The sequence below is a fragment of the Macadamia integrifolia genome, chromosome 13 (genome assembly GCF_013358625.1).
Source record: "Macadamia integrifolia cultivar HAES 741 chromosome 13, SCU_Mint_v3, whole genome shotgun sequence".
Lineage (NCBI taxonomy): Eukaryota > Viridiplantae > Streptophyta > Magnoliopsida > Proteales > Proteaceae > Macadamia > Macadamia integrifolia.
Genome location: NC_056569.1, coordinates 7,216,858 through 7,241,695, shown reverse-complemented (window position 1 = coordinate 7,241,695; position 24,838 = coordinate 7,216,858). Strand labels below are relative to the sequence as shown.

Genomic DNA, 24,838 nt, shown 5'->3' with positions numbered 1-24,838 from the left:
CACATTCAAATTTTCTGAGAGGGTTCGATGTGATCGACTCCATTAAATTTGAACTCGAGTTGGTGTGCCTAGCGGTTGTTCTGGTTACCCACCCACCCAGCTCGATTTCTAGCTTGCTTTCATAGTCTAAATTCAAAGATTGGAAATTAATGGATGCAGATAATCTTCCTTTCTAGATTTTCTTAAAAGGCAAATGGCTGCAGATACTCAAAAGGGTTAAATCGTATGAAATTAATGGATGCTAGATAATACAACCTCTGTGGGCAAGAAAACAGCAGCACATGCAAATTCGCTGAGAGAGTTCGAGGTGATCGACTCCATTAAATCTGAACTCGAGTTGGTGTGCCTAGCGGTTGTTTTGAGCTCGATTTCTAGCTTGCTTTCATAGTTTAAATTCAAAGATTGGAAATTAATGGATGTAGATAATCTTCCTTTCTAGATTTTCTTAAAAGGCGAATGGATGCAGATACTCAAAAGTGTTAAATCGTATGAAATTAATGGATGCTAGATAATCTTCCTAGATTTACATGAAATCACCCCATGTTGGTATTCCTTTGAATATATATTTTTTTTCATAGCACTGAGTTTCATTGGGAGAGAAAAGGAGCAACAACGGATGGAGCAGATCTCGCAGTTAGGGAGAAGGGGAGAATGAGAGAATGAGAGAATGAGAGAACGGTAATTATGGGTCAATGTAAAATGGGATAGAGATATATATTTTACTTAAAAGGGTTAAAAAATCATTTCATAGCATCACTTAACAAAGACTGACGGCAGGGGGTCTGAATGCAATTTGGTATTAAACAGGGGGTGCTTCTATAATAGTGGCATTCTCTAGGGGGTGGCGCTGTAAATTACCCTTATTTTAATTGTTATTAAGCTTGTTAATTAGGCTGGATTAGGATTAATATGTCCAGTCTTGTTTTGAGTCAGTTTTCTTTATATTTCTGCATCATAGTCAGTTTATGTTACCAAATTAGTTAACGACTGGGTTAGGCATTTCCTTTTTAATATTTGAGTATTCTATATAAGTTTGTAAGGGGGCCTAGAATTGTACTCAAATTTTGATTAATGAAAAACTCTTTGCTGCTCTCTTCCAGTGTGAAGAACCTTGTGTTTGATCAAGGCTGGTTGGTATTTGATCCATCCAAACACCTTGCAATGGGAAGCCCGAGTGCCCTTCTCTTTCCCTTATTCTTATCTTCTTCTCCATTAACCAACTAAGTGCCTCTGAATTTTCTGCAATTCCTTGTCTAATCTGCAATTCATATGCAATGGTTTTTCTACATGAACTATGGTTAAGGAAATCTGGCCGTCAAATTATCCTAATCTTTTGATAGGTTGCTCTAAAACCTAAAAGAACTCAATCAGGGACTCTCCCTGATATGACCTGCTGATCTGAAGTTAATTTATTATTCCAATTCTGCCCTTTATATCCAGATTCTGAATTTCTGCACTTCCGATTACTGTATCGATTCGATTACTCTACTGGGTTATTGATGCTAAAATCTAATTGCTAATATCAGATTGGATTGGGTATTACAGTTCTGGTCTTCTGTTTATCAACCTGATCTGTGATTTGACTGAAATACCCCTTCCTAATGCTACTATGATTGACTCATAACTTCTGATCCAGCCCTTGGATCAAGTTAAGAATTTCAGCAAGTGTTCTATCTCTTGTTTTCTGAACTCAACCTGATTTTAGTGCAATTTCTTGATTTTGACTTACATGATTTCTCCCTAATCTGGTTTTACATTATGTGGGATTCGATTCTGTTTGGTACTGTTTTAATTATTCAGTTACATTATTACATTAAGTGATATCAGAGTTATGGCAGAGAATAGTTCAAGAACTCTAGACCCACTTGATCCTATGGCTATGGTGTTTGAGATGTTACAGGCTTACAGCAGCTAACTTCTGAGCAAAGAAGTATGAATGAGAGCTTGTACGCCTACAGATACCCCTGTGGACCCTCATCTCAAGCTTGAAGCATTTGATGATAAGGTGTTTGAAGATAAACATCAGTATCGGAGACTTGTCAACAAACTTATATATCTTACTGTTACCCGACCCGACATCTCCTTTGTTGTTGGTGTGATTAGTCAGTTCATGTAGATACCTACGCAAGTTCATTGGGAGATAGTTTTTCGTATATTGAGATACCTTACAAGTGCTCCAGGGAAAGCCTTATTTATCACCTTTATGGTCGCATTGGTATTGTTGGTTATTCTGATACTGATTGGGCTGGTGGTGATAGTGACCGACTCTCCATTACAGGCTATTGCACCTTCTTTGGCGATATCTTTTTTACATGCAAGAGTAAGAGACAAACTAATATGGCATGATAGAGTGTTGAATCTGAGTTTCGAGCTATGGCTCACACTGTAGCTGAGTTGATGTAGCTTTGGTTAATGTAAAACTACGATCACAAACCGTAGCTTAGATGGAGTTGAAACTTGGAGTAGATGAAGGTCCTAGATGGGTCAACAAGTCCTAAAAGATGAGCCTCAACTGATGGCTGGTTGGAAATTTATGCTCAAGGAATGAAGAAGGAAACTTAATGGATATTCTGCAGTAGCAGCAGCTATAGGCCTTGGGTGGTCTTCAAATTTGAGTTGAAGGACCCTGGTATGAACGCAATGAAGCCTTCAAAAGATGAGGTCGAATGACTCAATAATCAGGAATTTATAGCAGTAACATTGCTGCCCAGAAAATTAGGTTACAGCAACAGTAATAATGAAACAGCCGTGCAAGTGGTCTTCAAGCTGGTATTGGACGGATATTTAGCACTCAGAAAGAATAAATAAATAAATGAAAACAGAATTTGATAGAGGGTTGAGAAGGGTGGAAGAAGAATTAAGGGAATGGGCATCTGACCCAACTGCATCCCACAGTACAACAGCATAAGCCATCTTATTTTTTTTCACTCAAATCTGTCTTCTCATTAAAATTGATGGGCTTTAAATAGCCTTCCATTGCTTGAACACAAAGACATAATAAAAAAGGAAACTAATGCTGAAAATAAAACCTTCTAACTTGCTAACCAAGTAAGAGTAAATTAGAAACTAACAACTAATGATAAAAAGGAAAATAACCTAAGTTACAAAATAGAAACTTCTTTGACCAACAAAATAGGAAACTAACCAGACTAACTTTTTTTTTTTTGGGTAAAGAACTAGCTAGATTAACTTGCTCAATAAGAAAATAGAAACTAACTAAAAAAGGAAACAAATCTTCCCAAGTTACAAAGCTTGCTTGCCAAGATAAAACAAAGAAATAAAAATAGAAACTAATATCTAATATTCAAACAAGTGTTGGAAGCATCTTTCTGAAACCAGCTGTCAATATTAGACCCCACGGTACTGTTCACGTGAACAGTACATGCGTGAACAGTAACAACAGATTGGCTGATCCGATTGAAGAAAAATAAGGCTGGTTCGATGTACGAAACTGAACCAGATCTGAACCAGAATTGGGCCAGCATTGAACTCTCATTTTGACAGCTCGATCTACATCATTGGTCTTTTGTTCAGGAGCTTTGTCATTCAGTCAAGAAGCCAATGGAGATGTTTTTGATAACTAAATGGCCATTTTCATTTACATTGCTTACAACCCAGGTATTCATATAAGGATGAAGCATATTAAAGTAGATTATCATTTTGTTCAGGATGTTGTGATGAAAAATTTGATCTCCACTCTACTTGTCAATTCTCATAATCAACTTAGCGATTTGTTTACCAAAGCCTTGTTTCAAAATGTATTTTTACAAGGATGTTCCAAGTTGGGAATGGGTGATGTCTATGCTCCATCTTGAGGTGGAGTGTTAAAGTGTCTTGCTTTATATCGTGCTCTGTGTTATCTTTATGTTAGTGAGGGGTGTTTTGGGTATTAGGGGTGAGATTTAAGTTAATTCGGTGGAGCATGGTGTAAGCTATCATATTTTTAGTATAAATATATCCAATCACCCACAATGTGAGTAGACTATTGTTCTTTCTTCTTCTTTCTTTTTTTTCTTCTTCTCATCTATTGCTTCTGCAATCCTTAATGCCTTGATATTGTCACAAGCTTGATTTGGATTGAGAAGGTAAGGAGATAGCAATCATAGAGGATTTAAGATTCAAGGGGAAATCAAGTTCTACGCAAGGTAGAAGATTTTCCTTTACTTCAAGAACTAAATCTCGGTTGAAACCGAACAAAATCTTCTAGTTGTCTAGGTTCTAGTCCTTGGCCAAAACGAAACCAGGGAAGCCAGGGTCGAACCTCAGGCTTGACCAAAACCAGGTCCAAAATTGAGATCTCAATCCTTGACTCGAGCCTACATTTGAAGATCAAGATGAAGAAATCAAATAAGCTTGCAGTGACAACAAAGAGGTAATCCTTGCAGACTTTAAGACATGACCAACAACCAACGATTGCTGATGCGGAGAATTGCATAACAAAAGTTGATGAAAACACGGTTAAAGAAGTAGTACCAGATGAAGTCATGAATAAGGAAGACTTCGAATACATTCCACATGAAGCTATCATCCTAGATGCTATTCTTACCATTGGATAATTTATTGAGTTTGTGATTCCACCTCACTACTTTGAAGAGAAAACTCGCAAGGTTGACGAGTTTATTCCTAACGTCCCTACATCGCCAGAGTTTTGTTTGGGAATGATCAAAGCTAATCACATGTTTCCATCTCATCAGTCAAAAATTCAAAGTCAAATTTTTTAAGTCTAGGAGAATTGATGCAAAATCATCAAAATGTGCTTATTTTATTATAAATAAGCTTTGGGTTGGGTTATATACGTGTTGGGCCTTTAGTCTAATGGGCTTTCTTTGTAATGGATCACTTAAATGGACCTACAATAGGGCAGAGGCTAGGCATACGGGATTACTTAAGTGCTTTAATTTCTTTATTTTATCTGTCACCAAGTGTTTTTGTTAGGCTGGACTAGGTTTTACAAGTCCAGTCCTATTTTGAGTAAGGTTTCTTTATTATATCAGTTTTCTAATCAGTTTATGTTACTTAATTAGTTACCGATTGGCTTAGGCTTTTCCTTTTTAGTGTGTGTCTGTTTTTGAGTTTTCTATATAAATTTGTAAAGGGGCCTAGCATCGTATAAGGACTTTGATTAATGAAAAGCTTTTGCTGCTCTATATTCCTACGTGAAGAACCTTGTGTTTGATCAAGGCTGCTAGGTGTTTGATTCATTCAAACAACTTGTAGTGGGAAGTCCAGGTGATGTATATGCACATGCTGCACTGCATTAAAGAAGAAGGAAGAAACCAGCCCCAAGCAGCCAGCCTTAGCTAATCGAGCCAGCCCAAAGCTGGCCCAATTTTGTCCAGTTCTGGTCCTCGGCAGTAGACCATTGAACCAGCTATTCTACCCTAATTTCTGCAGTATTTTGGTCTTCAGTTGGTGCCTTATAGAAGCCTTCCATGTAGCCATCGATCCAGCCAACAGCAGCCTTCAAAAGTTTCCTTTTGCTCTCCTGGGATCTCCCTTTGCTGCTGTCTTTTGTCTTCTTGTGGTTTGACCAATCAAATTACAAGTTCGAGTGTGGAGTTACTCTCTTCTAGAAGGATCTTATATTGTCCTTTGTTATTTTCTTAGTGTACACTCAGTAGTTTTTAGTCGTTTATTACTTAAGTCAAACTAGTTTCTAATTTGTGCTTGTCTCCATTTTGGCCTTTTTGGGATTGTTTCTATGTTTTAGCCTCTAACCTTTACTATACAAGGAGGTGTTGCTGTAACCAATTGACACTTAATAAATGAATAACATTACAACTACTGTTGCTCTTTGATTCCTGAGAAAAGATGCTTCAACAGCTGAGATAGTTGTGGGTGACAAACCCATGACTGAGAAAGTCCATCCCACCCACATCTATCCCACCTTGTTCTTGTTTCTCTTTATTTGATCATTCTAAAAGAGTGATTTGAGTGCATGATTGTGGTATTTTGAAGCCTTGACGACCAGCTACTGATAGAGATCAAGAATCAAGATCAACTCAAATCAGCCAATCGATTTCTTCCAGAATCAGGGTTTTGGCCCTAGTCGACTTCCTCTAGAACACCCAATCCAGAAGCCAGTTTTTGAAGCCCTTTTAGGCGTTTCTTGAGGATACTAAGGGGCCACTCGACCCAGGTTTCAGTGCCATCTGAGAGCCCACCTGCCAACCACAGGTTTTCTCCCATTGTTCCTGTGAAATCCTATTCTTCCCAGGATTGTTGCTGGTTGTTTTGTCTGCCTTCTGCTCTGATTACAGCCATCACTGGAGGACTACCTTGGGACACCAAAAGCCCTATTCGACCCAGGTGAGTGACCATACATCACCAGACACCAGGCACCCTTCTCTTTCCCTTTTACTCTTTATCTTCTTCTCCATTAACCAAGTAAGTGCTTCTCTGAATTTTCTGCAATTCGTGGTCCAATCTGGAATTCATATGCAAGAGTTTTTACATGAATTACAGTTAAGGAAATCTGGCCATTAAATTATCCTATTCTTTGATAGGTTGTTCTAAAACCTAAAAGGAATAACTCAATCAGATATTCCCCCTGATCTGGAGTTATTTTGTCATTCCAGTTCTGCCTTTTATATCCAGATTCTGAATTTCTGCACTTCCGGTTACTGTATCAATTTGATTCCTCTGTTGGGTTATTGATGTAGTAAGGGGGCATCAAATTAGGTTCAATCTGGCCCAGTCTGAACCATCAAACCAGCAAATTTTTGGTTCAAAACTTCAACCACATTCAGCCCATCAGTTCTGTCCAAACTCCAAAGAAGCGATCGAGCCAGCAGTGGACAGCCAAGGGCCCAAGATATGATCCATGGACCAGCCTTAATATAAGGAGGATACCTCCCAGAATAATTTCCAGAATTGGTGGATATCGACCAGCAGTGTTTGGGGAAGTAATGGCAATCTCTTTGCTGATTTTTAGGAGGATTTCAGATTCTTTCCAGGTTCAAGTAAGCCTATGCCAGCTGGACTTTTTGGAAGGCATTGCAGTTGTTGGAGATTCTTTAGGAAATCAATTTCCTAATTGCATGGAGCTTCCTTTAAGAGGCCAGATGACTGAATGCATGGAGGATAGGAGAAATTTCTCAAGCTGCTTCAGTGGGGAGATTATGAGACGAACTTTAGTTTCTATTTCCCCCCCACCCATTAATGTACAAGGTATCACAGTCTATGCGGGGGCCTTGATTGATAACTTTTTATTGTTATTTATTTCTAGGGATTACTATAGTCCCTATATATGCAAAGGGCTTAGTGCCTACAGGGAAGGAAGGAGTGAAGAAAAAATAGAGAGCTTTGGCTTGGAAGCCGTGAGAGGCAGTGGCTGTGAGATGAATTGATGGTGAGAGGCAGTCGGTGAGAGACCAGAGTCTCAAAGAGATTTCCTTATGCCCCTTCCCTACCTCTTCTTCTTCTTATCTTTTCTTCTCTATTTCTATTGTAATCTCAGTTCTATTTTACTGTTTTGAAGTGCTGGTTAGTAAAATTGCTACTATTCATTGATGGAATCGTGATCCTCCCATCGAATTGGTTATTCTTGAATTCTTTCTACATTAGTTATTGTGCTAAAATCTGATTGATAATATCAGATTTGATTTGGCATTATAGTTCTGGTCTTCTGTTTACATAAATCACGGTCGAGGAAATCTGGCCGTCAAATTATCCCTTTCCTAGTGCTATTAGGATTGACTCATAACTTCTGATCCAGCCCTTGGAATGAGTTAAGAACTTCAGCAAGTGTTTTATCCCTTGTTTGCTGAACTTGACCTGAGCTTAGTGGCTCTCTAAGTTCTTGATTTTGACTTATGGGATTTCTCCCTAATCTGGTTTTATATTATCTGGGATTCAATTATGTTTGGTACTGTTTTGATTGCTACTAGGATTGACTCATAAGTTCTGCTCCAGCTCTTGAATCGAGATAAGAATTTCAGCAAGTGTTCTATCCCTTATTTCCTGAAGTCGACCTGAGTTTAGTGGCCAACTGAGTTCTCGATTTGACTTATGTAAACATCTCTATTCTGGTGTATATTCTCTAGGATTCGATTCGGTTAGACAATGCTTCGTTTTGATTATTTAATTACAGTATTACATTACAAACTGATGTAGATTAATCACCAAACTAGGTTTGTTTTATTAGGAATAGGCCTAAGGTTGGGTTCCATACATGTTGGGCCTTTGATCCCATGTGTTTTGAGTGTAATAGGCCACTTTTATGGGCCTAAACTAGGGGTTCTAAGGTTGCATACGGGATTCACTGATTTGTTTCCTTTTCATTAGTTTCCTTTTTTAAGTTGGGTTTGATTTAAGTTATATTTGTTTCCTTAGGAGTAAAGTTATTAGTTGAGTCAAGTCATTAGTAGTTAGTTTCCTTTTTCAACAAGTTTCTAATTTCAGTCAGTTTCTAATTTCAATTTTTGGTAACTATTGTATTAAGAGAATATTTGGTTTCCTTTTTGAGGAACCTTCTATTTTGTAATTCCCTCCCCCATCAACATTATAAATAAAGAGGAGGCTCCTAAAAAAAAATTTGATTTTGATAAACAAATTAATGACTGCTGCTATTGTCTTCTTCATGAAGAGTTGTCTTATGTTTGATCGAGGTTGATGGAATTGGTGTTTTATCCAATTGACTCCTTGCGGTGAGAAGCCTAGGAGGATCTTCTTCTTCAAGTGTTCTTTTTCTTTCTTCTTCAAGACTCTACTACTGCCCTACTGTTACGGGTATTTATATCAGTCCTTATTCTCAGTTTTGTCCAGCAATAGGCATTCTTGTGAAGAAAATTCAACTTCTGCACAGGCCTATCCCACGGTCAGTTTTGGCTGCGATTTTGACCTGAGGCTCCACTCATCCCAGGAGGAACTCGATCCAGATTTGAGGCCCTTCTGACCTCTGGTTGTTGAGTTATTAAAAATCTACTTTTTCTTGTCTTTTAGGCTCTGTACTATAACGATCTAAAAAATGGATTCTATTGTTTTTCCATTTGTTTGGAACAGAAATGGGGTAAAAACTGAATGTAAGCCTGGTTCGATTTCTTATTTTTTTGAAATGAACGGGATACTTTTGAGGTTTTGACACCCCTTTTTTGGAACATAGAAGTGGTGCTTCTCATTTTCAGAATTGATTCTGAGCAAAAGGCGCCGAACCAATTGTGTAACTTAAGTTAAGAGGGGCAAACACATACTTTACCCTCAAAACATAACAATAGGTGAAGGTAAGTGAAGCAAAACCCTATTGCCCTCTTTCACAGTTGCAACGGCTAGAGATACGAAGCATATGCAGCGTGAAGGGAGCTGAAGCAAGAACGCAGAGCCTCTGTCGATCCGTCATCAGTGATCTGAGGTGAAGGTCTCTCTCTCTTTCTCTCTTTACTGATTTTCTTCTTCGTTTCCAACTTATTTCGTTGTTCCAACAGGATTTAAGTTTGTTGCAGCCACCATCTACGAAGATGACGCAGATCTGCCATCGGCAAGGTAGGTCGATCTCTTTCCCTATCTCTCTTTCACTCCCTCTGGTAACCTTTTTTTTTTTTTTTTTGGATGATTACCTTGTTGATCCAGCCAGGTCAAAGTTTCAAATGCCTGTGTTGAGCTATGCTGTTTCGGCTTATTTTGGAAAGTAAAATGTTTGGATTGATTGTTTTCGTAATACAACAGGAAAACCAGTGACCAACAACTAATGTTAGGGAATTGATCAGTGATTGCCAAGTAACAAAACGGAGATAGAGATCTGGATTGCCATTGGGGGTTGTTAAGAGAAGTGTAGTGTTGACTTCAAAATAATAATGGTTAGCTATGGGATTCAAACTATGGATTTAAGGATACCCACATTCCGCACTCTTAAAAGTTTTTGATATGAAGGAAATGGAATTCCACCCAATTCAAATGAATCATCCTAATCTGGCCATTTCTGTCAAGTCGGCAAAGAAGATTCACTACTTGGTAGAAGGACCCTGTTAGTTTGTGCGTATGTATATTTGTCTTTGTGTGGCTGTGTGGGTGTGAGAACCACCTAAAACAAGCTTGGTCTGGTTTCATGGATTCTTGCATTTTCATTTTACTTGGTATGTAGAAAGGTTGCAGAGAACAGAAGCTTCTTGAGTTCTTGGGTCCCATCTACATGGAGGATTTTCATTTTACTTAATGTTCTTATGGACCGTTGACTATTCTCAGATTTTATTTAAAAATCACAACTTTGACACCCATGGAGAAGATGGCATTTTATGTAAACATTGGTTTCTAACATAAACGATTCTGTTAAGTGCAAACCATACATGTTTCTATTTCTTCCAGGTTATAGAATCATTTTTTTTTTGGGTTATCATACAACATTTAAGATGCAGAATCACTCCAAAAAAATAGAAATACAAAAAAGTGTGCTAGACCCAGAATCAATTTTAAAAAACAGAATCGTTACAATACAGAGCCTTAATGACCTGTGGTAGCTTATTCATAAATCGGAAGACCTGTTCCTAATTCTGTTTGCTCTTTGGACTGTGGTTGATGGTAATCAGTTGGTTTGAACCTAATTGAAGTGTTATCAGTACTTTGATCTGACTAAGAGAATACTTGCTGTTGGGATCGTTAGACCTGTGTTCTAATTTTCTGATCTGATTTCTACTGCTGAATGGTCTGGTTTATGGTTTTTCTTCTAATTAAAAAAATCCTGCAGTTGAAGGCTTGGTTAGTCTATCTATCGTAGTCTTACATTACAAACTCATGGGATTAGGATCATAAAGCTTAGGACTATGGTCAAGTCAAATCGCATCAACCAGTCCTGACCTGAATTTTAAAGCTATACAGGAGAGCGTTATACACCTATTTACTCCCTTTGATTTTCATTTTGGTCAATCCTGGCCAAAACTCAGAAAAGTTGACTCAGGAAAGGCATTGGCCAATCCAAGACCCAAGTCCAAGCTCTAAACCCTTCGCTAGGATATCCAAATGAAATAAAGTTTGAAGAAACAGAGAATGGAGGTTGAGTAATGAAACCAAGAGAAGTCATTTTACATGGATACCTTTGTCAGCACCACTGTGATAATACCATGGTTCTAAAACACCCTGTCCAAGGTGAATCTATACCAGAGAGCATACTCTGCCTAATTTCTGATAAAATTCACTATTAGCTTTCGACAATTTAGTTTAAACTAGGGGGGTGCTTAACATCAAGAAATATATGAAATAAAGTTTCTTGACTGATTCCTGCCTACCAACTTACATTTGGGTTCTCTACAGGGAAAAAAAAACTACCTTGCATTCTATTCAAGTTGATAACTTTTCCTTTTGGGGGGTGGGGGTGGGGGTGGGAGAGGGTAAAAAAACAGAAATTTTATAGAAAGGAATCAAAATAGCATAAAATCAAACCAACATCAAGGGAAAAAGACCCAAATACTATATGAAAAGGCTCATAAGAAAATAAAAGTCACCCAGCCTCCATGTGAGGCCTCACAAAACCTTGTCTGACCAACTTTTCAGCGACGGAATTGACCGATCTGGGCCTCCAATAGAACAACAAATTACCTGAAGCACCCAACCGACAAATATGCCTAACAAGGTATGAAAATCTCCAAGGGCCCTAGCCATTCTTCCTAAACCATCCGATCACATTCACCGAGTCATTTACCAATATGTAGCTGCCAGCTAGTACCTCCTCTAATCCATAGGTCCAACCCTGTGGCTGAGGAAATAAATTCAGAGAAATTCAATTACCCTCACTTATAGGACCTGGGTATACAAGATATGTAGTCCCTGCATTATCTCATAACAAACGTCAAACTCCTGAGGAACCTGAGTTCCCCAAAGAAAACCCATCAAAGTTCAGCTTAAAGAGAGCTGCTAATAAGCGGAGGCATCCACTCGTGAATAATTCTATCTGGCAATTCCTCCACAAGGGATAGCTGCATGGACATCCTTAAAAAAAAAAACTGGCTGCTGCTTAATTCACCACTCTAGACAACTGTTTATGCTTTTATATTCTCTCACTTCCTCTTTAGTTTCCAAAAGTCTATGAATGGCAAATATTATGGACATCATATTAAAAAAATTTCCCTTACATTCCTTTTACTTAAAGTTACACTGACAACCTCACATATCCTTCATTAAACTATATATTCCGATTGATAAAACCACGTAATCACCAGTCTTTTAATTCTAACCTTACAAATAGTCTAAGTTTTGGCAAAACTTCCGATGGGGAATGGATACTCTCTCAACGAGACATATGCCTTAGATGTTTAAGTGATGAAAGATTTGTCAATAAACAAAACACATTATTAAAAGTGCAATATAACCAAAACATAATACTAAGTACATGTAATTGTTTACTGTACCCAAGCATTGACAGAAAATTGTATGGTTTGTCGGTCCCAGCGCAAAGAACCCAGATTTGTGCTTGTTGTAGTTGATGCCCCTGATGTCCTAGTAGTCGAACCTACAACAGAATTTGGGCTGAACTAAGCAAAAAAATTGACAACTCAAATAATAAATAAATGGGAGAGGGTTCTCTGAGCAAGCAGCATAGAGAAGTGCACCAAGGAGGTGCGACAAAAAGGGTGTTGTAAGAGATAGATACAAAGGTGCTAGTGTACTTTGCCCTGGTGGCCCAGAGAAGCTTTTCCCAATAAAAATATGTGCAATATTTTTATTTTTTTTTAACTTACTAGCGTGAAAAAAAAAATGCAGTTCTTTCTTAATGTTCAGATGCTGGTCCTGGCATTAGAAGATTGAAAATTTTCTCATACCTGCATTCCGCGGCCCTGCCTGTTCAGTTGCAGATGATGCTGAGGATGTTGCAGATGGTCTTGTAGACTGAGAAGAACTGCTGGAAGACATTGGCTCAACCACAAGATCAGGATCCTGCTCATATAAATGATATTCAACCAGTATAAGACATAAGGTTAGAGTTGAGCACTTAGACAAGGATACAAGAATCAATGAATAACGCGCTTATGGTTTTGAGAATATTTTACAGCACTTGTTTTTCTTTGCCTAGCTTGCAATGCATACTTTCTATTCTCCTCTCTTAATAAATAAGATAATTTATAAAAGGAATAAGTGTGTTAGTATATGTGTGCATGCACCCACATGTGTGTGATAAAAAATTTCCACTGGCATAACTAATTTATAAGATGAGGGTTTTTTACCATAATGGTTCAATCATGCACAATGAAAACCAATGAGTGCACCAGCAAAGAGTGATGTACTGCAAGTTGAAGGCTCAATATGAACAAGGAAAATGCTGAAAACAGCATAGATTGAGAAAGTGAGAAAATATTTCATGTTTCTAACTTCTATGGAGAGAAGGCACTCCATGGAGCACCAGGACTCTTATAGCAGATCCTAAGTAGTATGATATAGTTTTGTTGAGTTCATTAGATTGTTCATTTAACTGTCAAAAGGTACCCTAATTCCATAACTCTAAGAACTACCTAATTGGCCGAGAATACAACCAAACATCTATAAAACATGACAAAATTCCTACCCAATCAAAGAGTGCTCCCATGACCAAATCCTATTTGTATCAGACAAGCCACAGATTATTTCACTATACTTTTCCACCTTAACAAGGAAAATTGAAATATAGCGTCAACAGGATTTCTCCAAGTACGTTTATCTGTTAACAATCACCTGTGACACAATAGAGTTGGAAGAGATGCTGAGGATTTTAGAATTTGGAGCAATAAAGGCAGCCCTAAACACCCCCCCCCCACGCACACATAAAAGAATTGAAGACATCGACCGTAATACAAATACCAAGAAGCCAACATGCAAAGAAAGAATATACAATTACTATTCCAAAAACCTCCTGCATTCTACTTTAAAGATTTCCCACCAAGATTCCAGTCTATTGGCTAAAAATGGCTATTTTCGTGTTCTTCGACTCGAATTCAATGAAAAACATAAAAAGAACGAAAGGAATCAAATTCTCTAAACGCCAGTCAAAATCTAAATAACAGAAGACATAGACCAAGAAGAAACTCATATTCTTCAGTTCTAATAATTTCACGAAAATCTTTATTAAAAGAAACAGAGAAAAACAACTCCAAAAAAAAAAAAAATACTAACAATGTAACGCTGGTAGAACTTGCGCTTGAAGTACTCAACAACATCAGGACTAGAAGCCATGTGAGGAGGGATAAGGATATTAGACCAGTATTCTGCCCATCTTGGATCGTTATCGTAGTCATATGAGGCGGCGGCGATCTTCTTCAACCGCTGTGGATCTTGATCTTCCGCCATTTATTACCGATCACTGACTAAATTACTGCTTATTCTCTGAGGTAGCTTACCGATCAGTGACCGATTACTCTTCCCTTTTCTCTGAGGTTTGCTTCGATTGAAAGTCTGCAACAGTCTCTTCTTCTTAGATGTTCAAATGAGTCTGAGATGATGAACAAGGAAAGGACATTGAAGCAGTCATCGTTTCTTCAGCTCAGATAGATCTTTTTTTTTTTATTATTCTATATTTATAGGGGAATCTCATACCCTTGAGGAATCAATCTTCGGCATCGGACCGCGTGAGCTGTATACCAGTCGCGAAACAACATATAGTCTATTGATTAGAGATGCGGACCGGCCGGTTGAGGCGATCAGTCCGAGCTACACTCATCCAAGCGATCCTATCCAGTGCCACTAGAGGTCTAATGTACATTCGATGGCTGGGAGAATCAGGACATGTATTTTAACACATGGTCGCATTTCAACACACAGATACACACCCTCCCAGATCCTCCCAGTCGTCAGATACATGTTGGGCCTACAATGGCACTAGAGAGGATCTGAAACCTTAGCCCTTGGACCCTTTATACTTGCCATCAAACCTCTCTCTTAGCTGGTTTCCATCAACACTAGAATTTTAACCTCGGGTGAGATATGATGTGATCAAATTATCGGAAAAAAAAAAAGTTTATATTAACTTCTGGGAGAGAGAATGCTACCTAGTTGCGTGGTCATACGTTGGTGTGGGAGCATGTGCCGAGCATCCAATTTTGGTGGGGTGGTCATCTCGCTACCCTTATGTTTGACGCGGATGAAACTCACATCAAACCATATACCAAAAAAATAAAATTGGGAGAAAGAATGCTACCAGTTTGTGCTTTCTATGCCAAGACACATGACACAGTGAAAACAAAAGGGGCAAGGGCATTTTTCCATAGCATTTGTGTCTAGATGTAGAGAGTGCAAACAGGTAACATTCTTTACCCCAAAAATTAAACCAAGTGATATAACTGTTAAGTCTAGCTTAGGTTGTGTTTGGGTTGCATTTTTTTAATGTATTTCCAAAATGGAGAATGCATTCTCAACTTAGAATGAGAACGTCATTTGGAATACCTTTAAGTTGGTATGCATTCTTGATTTTAGAATGGAAATTGTGTTTGGTGTGGTATTTATATTCTCATTCTTAAAAATCCATTTTTTGCCTTCTAGGCCTTTTTTTTTTTTTTTAAAGATTTCTTTACCCTTATTTTTTTAAATTCTTTTTTACTTACTTCTTCTCTACTCTTTAATTGCTCAAACCAACTCAATATCCTATGTGAAAATGGGAATCGATCCTTAAAATTTAGTAATAGACTACAGTTTCCAAGAGCTTTATATTTTATCATGTAGGAAAACACATTTGAATTAAAAATCATATTATAATATCATGATTAAATGGGTTTCCTTCTCAACAAAGTCTACATTTGTTTTACAATAGAAAATGAAATTCATTGAAAAACTATAAGGGGAGGCTCAGGAAGTTAGAAGTTGATTATAGATCCATTCAGTTTTAACGTTGATAGTTAATTGATGCGCCACCACCACTTAATCACGACATTGTTTCACTAGATTAAAATTTATAAAACATCTACTCAAATATTTCAAATCCAACAAATATATATATATATATATATATCTCCTATGGGCAAGTACTTTGATTATTCTTAAACTAATTCACCACCTCCACGTAGTTAGTCCAAATGACGATGCCTATGGTTCCTAAACGGTGTGCCTACAACAAATCATACAAATTATTTTTAAATCCATAAAAGTACAAAAAGTAAACAAGTTATAAAAACATGGATCCACATCAATCTGTTGCATCTTGTTTCATCATATTAGTAATATTTTGTTTAACTTATCCCCATGCATGTTAATACTTAGCAGTAATTAAGGACGGTAAGTCGGAACCCTTTGTATTTTCCTCATTGTCATAGTTATTATTAATATTACTTGAGTCTTCACATTCATACTTTTCAAACAACCAATCATTTGTTTGTTGGTTCCTGATAAAATTTTGTCTGCTGCACAAATAATTACCATTTCAATCTGTCTTAAACTGATATGGAGGCATGGCCTTGAGCATAAGAAACCGTTTCTTCAATACATCAAAACATTTGTCAATTATACTCTTTAATGAAAAATGAGCATAATTAAACCATTTTTTAACCCCTTGTGGGCTTTTGTAATTATAATCTTGTTGATGGTAACGCACATTTTGAATGAGGCAAGGTATTCAGGGACATTTGAAAATCCGAGATCAATAAGTTAATACTTTCCTATAAATACACACAATTCATAAGTAAAATAGTTATGAATATTTATCCAAAAAATAACTATCAAAAATATAATTAATCAAATAATATTTTTAATAATCATAATAATAATTAAATAATTACCTTCTGGAGGATGACGAAATTTCAAAGATTGTCAATGGAATGCTTCCCATAGAATACTCGAGTCATGGGTTGTTCCTTCCCAACCCACTCATATGAAGGTAAAACAAATATCAAAATCACACATAGCTAGCACATTTTATATTGTTTCTTTTTTCATTCTTGATCTATATGGAATTTACTTAGCAATTGGGATGGATGCAATGATAGGTGTCCCATCAATTGCTCCTATGCAACTGTCAAAATAAGGACGATGCCTCCTACCCCTATGAATTTTAGCATGAATTTCATTATAAGATGGTGGTTGAATGAGTTCTTTGGCATAAGTATTAAGGGCTTGTAAAATGTTATGAAAAACTCGACTCACGGTTTCATCAGCATGTAGAAACCTTTTTTGAATAATATTATTCTTTACATTATGAGCCATGATCAGAATACTCATTGCCAATAGCTCATCTATGGTGATATCATTAGTATATTTTATTAACTCCATTTCCTTCAACACACCTACTAACCTTATAAAGTGATCTCAAGACATCTGAAAAAGGCTACGTACTCTTCTAAGATGCTTATTGGGATGTAATATCTCTAAAATCCAAGTATGGCACATGAATGGACATTTGTGAACTCGATGTCTCATAATTTGAGGAGTTTCTTCACCCAAGATACTTTCAGTCAAGACCACTATACTAATAAATACCTTAGCATCATGAATAGCTTCTAATTCTTGATCATAAAATGTCATCATCTGCCCAAAAAAAATAATTCAATATTTAGTCATTGAATAATGATCAATATAATGTGAAACAAGACAATATGATAAGCAATAAAAAGAAAATATAATCATATAAGATCAAGTGCATATTTAATTGCATTAAGTAATCATTTAATCATAATGTCATAAAGTGTCACTATCCAACTATAATCAATGGTTTTTTATTAAAATATATATATATATATATATAATTGGTTTTTCCATATCAAAACTATCCAACCTAATAATCCTATCAACCATTTTATAGTGCTAGTTAAATGACATAGAAAATATTCAAAAAACATATTTAAACACTCAAGCATTGTCCCTCTTGGTCAAGTACTTTTTGTAATCATGCAAAAAGAATAGAAGGATTCATTTAAAAAAAAAAAATGTCTTAATAGAATTGTCCAATAACATCATTGCATCCAAGTACATGTCACTCTCCATAGATAGCTCCTCTATTTCATCTAATATCTTCAGAGCATCAGACATAGATCCACCTGCACTCGAAGTAGCAGTTAAAGTATTGATTCGAATCTTTATCATTTCTCCCAAGGAGGATAAGATAGGCATAACTTCAAATTAGGATGCAAAAGGTAGGGGTGTCAACCGGTCGTGCCGGTCCGGTTTCGGTCAGGCTTAATCGGGCTTGAAGACTTTCAAAGGCTACACCGTGTCCGCCCATTTAACTAATCGGGCTTAGTTATTGAGGGCATGGTACACTTTATATTCGGTCGGTCGGTCTCGGGCTATAATCGGGCTACCTTAATCGGGCTTTAGTCGGGCCTTAACCGGGCTACGGACATGTTTAATGTTAAACGGGCTTTAACCGGTTTTTAAACGGGCCCTCTTTAAAATGTGCTCTTATATTCCGGCCCACTCATGCAAGCCCAAAAAAATGAAAATAAATCAATAAATAATACCAAATATAACCATTATTTAAAATGTGAACATGTCTTTACTTTTTAGTTTTTATTCTTTAATTTGGGGGGTAAAATAGGTATTCTACAATCATTAAAGGGTCGGTCCAAGTCGGTGCACAATAGGCCGGTCTCGGTCGGGCGTTATTCGGTCGGTCTCGGTCGGGCGTCCGACGGTCCAAGTAGCAAAACCGAGACCGACCATTTATAAACGGGTCGGGCTCAAGCCCGACACGTTTAATAAATGGTCCGGGTCGGGTCGGTTTATAAACGGTCGGTCCCGATCGGTTTAGTCGGGTCGGGCCACGAATTGACACCCCTAGCAAAAGGTCTCTTTCTTTGCTTTTGCTTTCGCTTTCCTAAAGTAGAATCATGTTTTTGCTTCTTTGATGCACTATATATGTAGTACCCTACTTCTTAAACCCGGCCTGATTTCACGGTTGACCCGATTTACTTATGCAGGACCCGAACCGAAGAGGGTTAAAGCGGGTTCCTTATGGACAATGATGGCAAGGGTGACCTTAAACACCGGCTGGCCAGACAAGTCCGAGCCAGTGCCAGAGGAGACGGGTATACCCAAGCCGTGTACATGCACTTATCATAAGGCCATGTACGGATAAAGCAGGTACGTAAGCCATATTTTAAGGCGCATACGTATATTACATCTTATGCCAAGAGTGAGATTCGTGCTGAGGGCCGAATTCTATCAAAATCCCACTTGTTGGCCAAGTTTTGGCCCTCAGGTGAGCGGTCACAGGTGGGCGCATCCAACCACCTAAGTGACCCACCCATGTGATTACTTAGTTATTTTAGGAAGTATAAATAGCATTATGTTTTCCTTTTTCTTTTCTCATTTATGACACTCAGACGTTTGGTGAGAAGAGTCAAGAGGAGAGAGAAAAGAAGGGAAAGAAGAGGAGAAGATAAGGAAGAGGAAGAAGAGATGGATTTCAGCGGCGCCGAGGCTTGATCTTCCCATTCCGAAATCGGAAGAGTGATCTCCAATACTAGATCTACATTTAGAGGTGAGTAAAGGCTAAGTTCCTTAAACTTTCACCATACCCAAGTAAAACCCTTGATTTGGGTAGGGTTTCTTGAAGCCTTGTAAATCCCCCTTGAGATGATGAATCTAAGGTTTAATAGATGATCTATGTGTTGATTTTGAAGGATTTGAAGAAGTGTTTACAAGGTTGGAGAAGTATTGTTGATTTGAAGTAATTTTGGGGTTTTGAAGGAGTTCTTGAGCAAAGAAGGTAAAATGGCTTTCCATTCCTTAAATCTAACCTAGATCTAGGTTAGAACCACCTTATGAGACCTTGAAAGTGTGGAGAATGGGTTTGGAAGAGCCCCATTTGATTCCCCGACGGTTGGGAAAGGTTTCAGGTGAAAATGGCATTTTCCTGCCAAGACCGGTGGGCCAAGATCGATGGGCCATTTGGCCCGCCTGAGGGCACCCGCCTGAGAGGGTAGACCCTCGGGGCCAACCGACGGGCCAGACCGGTGGGACAACCGGCGGACCGACCTGCCCGCCAGTCAGGACCGGTGGGTCTGACTGGTGGGTCAGACAGGTGGGCTGTCCGACCCACCCGAGAGGCTCCCAACGTGATTTTTACGTCCGAATGGACCCAAAACGGACGTGTGACCTTCTTTTAACGTTCTAGACATGATTTTGTCATGGGATCTTGATAATTTTGATCACAAAGTGGTGAAATACTAACCCCATTCACTTATGTTAGGTTCACCAAGACGTACGTTTCTCGCACCGGATCTCACCCGTACCGAGCGTGAGTCCTTGTACACTACAGGTAAGTGAGGAGAGGACGTTTGGCCTTGTTTTAAGGCATTGTGTGGTATTCATTTAATTGTATTTAGATTAGTCATGTCATCATGAAAATGCTATGTAGATTAGTCATCCTCACATTTTTATGCCATGTGTGCTGTGTTTATTTTCTAAATGCCAAGTGATGATATGCTTCTGTGATGAATGTTGACATCATTGTGCATGATGCATTAATAGATTAGATGCCATAGTCAGCTCGGAAACGAGTGCATTGGTGGCCCGTGGTATGAGATGCAGTGGCACTATGTAATCGTACTACTGTCATATAGGAGCATGCGGTTTAGGATTATCATCTTCCCGTGCTACGACCCTTCCCAACAGGGGTTAAGGTGTTGGGTTACCATTTGGGGAAGCAGTGGTCACAGTTGTCAGGTCACTATGGCGGTTAGACATACGCCTGGCTGGTCATTAGGACGGTCGGCAACCTCGGTGGTATATTCAAGAGGGTCAATCGTACTGCTTTTAAATTGCTAGAGTCAGTACCTTTAATTTCTGTCATTTACTTTATGTTGAGAGCCAGTGGTCGGCATGTTTTATTTTTTTCGAGTACTCACGGTGGGCCTTCTCCGACAGCCCTATGGGCGTATCGCGGGATGGAGTTCGAGGCTCGTACCCGAAGTATACGCGCACTGTGGTTGTAGTAGCACTAAACCAAAGACTTAGTAATGTTGTTTAGGTGGATGTGATTTAAAATGAATTGCATAGCATATAGTGTATATGATTGTGATTTGCTGTGTGGACTGTTGTATGGTCTTTCTTTTCACTTACTGAGCTAGTGAGTTCATCCCATGTGTGCACCTCTTTTAGATGATTTTGCAGGTCATCAACCAGATGAGCACGAGGCGGGTCCCACAGTTGAGTTCCCTGAAGAAGATTGGTGGGTCCCTGAGGAATTAGAGCATGGGGCGGATTGCTCGTGCGAGAGCTGTGCTGCGGGACCGTAGTTTTGATGCCAAGCTGAGCTCTACCTCCTGATATAGAGCTGAGCCTTATTTTGATACCGAGCTGAGCTCTACCTTTTGATACCGAGTTGAGCCCTACTTCTAATACCAAGCTGAGCTGACTCTCTGATTTTGATGATTCCTTTTGAGTACTTTATATGTAAATTGTATTCTTTTTGTGTAAATATCATGCCTTCGGGCCCACATGTGCTTAACTATTGTATTACAATTTGGGTATCAAGTATTATGAGAATATTCACAGGTAAACCAAGTCTTCCGCTGAACTGATGAGCACTTTCTTAGTTGTGTGTATGCTGTGGTGGAATACTGTATCAGATGATCCTGGCAGGTTTGGGTTAACCGGTGTTAACCCGGTCACTGGCCCGGTTCTGTGTGAACGGGGTGTGACAATATATCTCCTCAAGTATAGAATCATCATCATCATCATCATCCAATGTATTCATTGTGGTTGATTTTGGCACTCTTCTTTCAGGTTGTGACTCCGCAAATATCTTCAATGACATCCAAAATGCCAGCCTCATTTGAATAGCAAAAGATGGTAATGTCCCTCTTGAACTGAAGCAAGTCTTCCTTGCCATACCACCAAATCCTAAGGCATGTATCCCTAACACATTAAATCTCGTATCCCTAGCACATTAATCTCAGAGAGGTTGAAGGCATTTATGATTAATCTTATAAACACTATTGTAGATATCAGGCAAAGCATATTGTAAACTATAGAAAACTATTGCACTACAAACATAATAATAAGGTTATCATCATAAGAGCAGTCTACTACAATTTAGTAAATTTAGCATATGATTCAGCAACAAAGAATCATTGTATACAATATGAATCACAAAGAAATGATAATCAATACTGGGTTTAAAGGTGTGAGGTCCAGTGTATCTGAATCTAAGATAGATTTTAGTGCATATTCATTTAGAAATTGGTTTATGCCCTCTTGATTTTTTCTTCTTTTCTTTTGCATAGTAAATTTAAATTTTCTTTCTACTAACAATTATTTTACACTATGGTTTAACGGGTATGTTCAAGAACATATGATTTTTTTGCCTTCAAGCTCAACTAACTTAAAGGTCATAGTACAAAGATTATTTGAACAAATGTTTCCAAGTGATCTAGTCCCTCGGTTTCCAATTGATGAAGAAACAAATATGAAGATATGAAACCTACTGATGTTGAGTGAACAAAAGCCAATTGTTGGTTCTCGATGATGTTTGGGAGGACTTAGTTGTTTAGAAATTAATCTTCAGAGTAGGAGGATATAAGATCCTAGTTACTTTTAGAACTCGATGTCAAGTATTTGATTGCAAATATTCTTTAAAAATTCTTAGATTATGCGGATGCCATTTAGTCAAGGTCAAGCATAAATTCAAGAATAGGGTTTGAATTGTGATAGTAGAATAATGTGCTTCTCCATCTTTCTATTATGGACCCCAAATTTGATAGAGTTCTATTCTATGTCTAACACAGAGAGAGAGAGAGAGAGAGAGAGAGAGAGAGAGAGAGAGAGAGAGAGAGACTTATGTCCAATTGATGAAACCGACAAGGTTGACTCAAGGAGAGAGAAGCTACTAAAAGTGCCTTTTTTGGAAATGCAGACTTTTAAGGGCACATCAAACATTCAAACCCCAAAACATTAGGGTTTTGGAAGAGAACCTACAGAAAACTAGATCAGCGAAAAAGAAAAAGAAGAATTATTACCAATTCCTCCCCAAGTTCTATAGCAAGCTAGATCAGTGAATATGGCGTTTAGGGTTTGGAAGAGAACAAACATATCAGATAAGCAAAGAAGAAGAAGATACCGTTAGGGTTTGAGGAGAAGTAGACAAAGATAGTTGATCTCTGAAGCTCCCGTAGCTCATAAGTTCTTCTCTATGAAGCTCCCCTCACAGCTTCTTCTCTCTCTAGGTCAAGAATGAAGTCGAGTTCATCGCAGCATTAAGAACGAGTTTTATCTCTTATTTTTTAGAATGTGGAATGGATCAATTTGCCCGTTCTACAATGAGGCTCGTTCTCCATTGCATTACGGTTCTCATGAACAAGAATGCATACCAAACTCTACTTTTTTCATCCCAAAATGTATTCCATGCCTAGAATGCATTCCAAGAACGCATACCAAACGCAACATTAGATAATCAAAACACTTCTAAGGAAGTATACAAAAGGAATCCTAATACATGGGAAGGTATATGAGGGAATTTGATTCCAAGATAGATAAGTTTATTAGGATGACTCAATAATTTTTAGCTATGTGGTGGATTAATATGGTAATTCTAATAATTAGATGGATAGATATATTTCATTTGATATCCTTCCCAGGTGTTAACATGCAGCCTCATATTTTTTAGCTATTTATTTATGGCTATGCACCTCTTATAGTCCTAGATTTTCAGAGCTTAGTTTTTCTAAGGATGTCAATTAGTTTGGTTTTAGGTTTTGATTTGGTTTTAATTCGGTTTAGGATACAATATGAAGAAATTGAAATTGATAGATCTAAAGAATTGAAACCAAAACCAAATCAGTTTGATTTCATTCTATTCATTCTTAATCAGTTTTCATGCATTCAATCTAATTGACTAATTTGGTTCTTATACGTTTTGAAATTTTTGTTTAATGGTTGTATTCCATTATAAAATGATTTTCGATTTGGCTTAGAATTATTTGATTTCATTGGTTTCAACTTTATTCGGTCAATCTGATGGTTATAACCTTAAAATTGAAGCAAATTATTTTCATTTTTCAAAATCAAAATCGAACATATCTTTTTCAGTTTGATTCAATAAATTTTAAACGGCCGATTTGATTTTAATTAACATCCATAATTTTGCCATTTGGCATACTCTATTTGGACTGAAATTTAACACAGACAAAGGACCAATAATATAATTCTATTTGCGCATAAAGTTTGAGTTTCATTCAAAACTTTGATGGTCCTAATAATCTTACCATGATAGGCTAGTCCAAGACAATATATTTTTTTTTACTATCAACAAGATTTTTCCACATATTCTTGCTGTTAATACATGAATATTTATTTGATTTATTTTTATTAAACATAATTAAATATTCTATCTAGTTGAATTTCATTTGTTACGTCACATTACACCCTACAGTTTAAAACTTTGAATAGTTACATTTATTACAAAGACTATTCTAGTTAATTAGATTTTGCTAATATGAAATTCAAAAAATATAATTGGTAACAAATTTTAAATGTATTATAAAATCTAAAATTTCCCTTTTAATTTGACTGTAGTATCCTTAGGTCCTTTTAAAAAAAAAATGATTTTCATTTTGTTATGTCATGTTAAGCATGCTTTTCTCAATTAATAAGATGCTATAGAATTATATAAAGTTAGTTTAGGCATCTTAGTTTATTAATTAATCAAGACTTAGACAAGATCACTCATCTTGATATGGAAAAGATTCACTTGATTAACCATCGTGAACGAGACTTGTGGTAGTTGATAGGTTTACTTCCTCTTAACTAAGTTCTGAATGATGTCCACAATTATCATACTCTTTCTCTTACTCTCTCTTCTTCCTGGTATGTGCCTTGACATGGAAGATTCTATCCCAAATCTACATCCGACACTATTGATCCTTATACTTAAAATTATAGTTATTGTTTTATTACTCTTTAAAAATATAAGAAAATGGGAATGTTCCCCACGATACAAGTATAGAAAATAAATCTA

At 37.5% G+C, this 24,838-nt stretch overlaps 1 protein-coding gene across 1 annotated transcript in view; it reads right to left on the bottom strand.

Annotated features, from left to right (window-relative positions):
- LOC122059462 (transmembrane protein 33 homolog) overlaps positions 1-14,455 on the bottom strand; it is a 33,747-nt gene extending 19,292 nt beyond the window's left edge. The window contains exons 1-3 of the mRNA XM_042622255.1: positions 14,071-14,455; positions 12,747-12,861; positions 12,336-12,436 (exon numbers count right to left, since the gene is read on the bottom strand). Of these exons, the coding sequence (XP_042478189.1) occupies positions 12,336-12,436; positions 12,747-12,861; positions 14,071-14,244 (390 nt within the window). The 5' untranslated portion in view covers positions 14,245-14,455. The remainder of the gene's footprint in view (positions 1-12,335; positions 12,437-12,746; positions 12,862-14,070) is intronic.
- Positions 14,456-24,838: the final 10,383 nt, after the last annotated feature.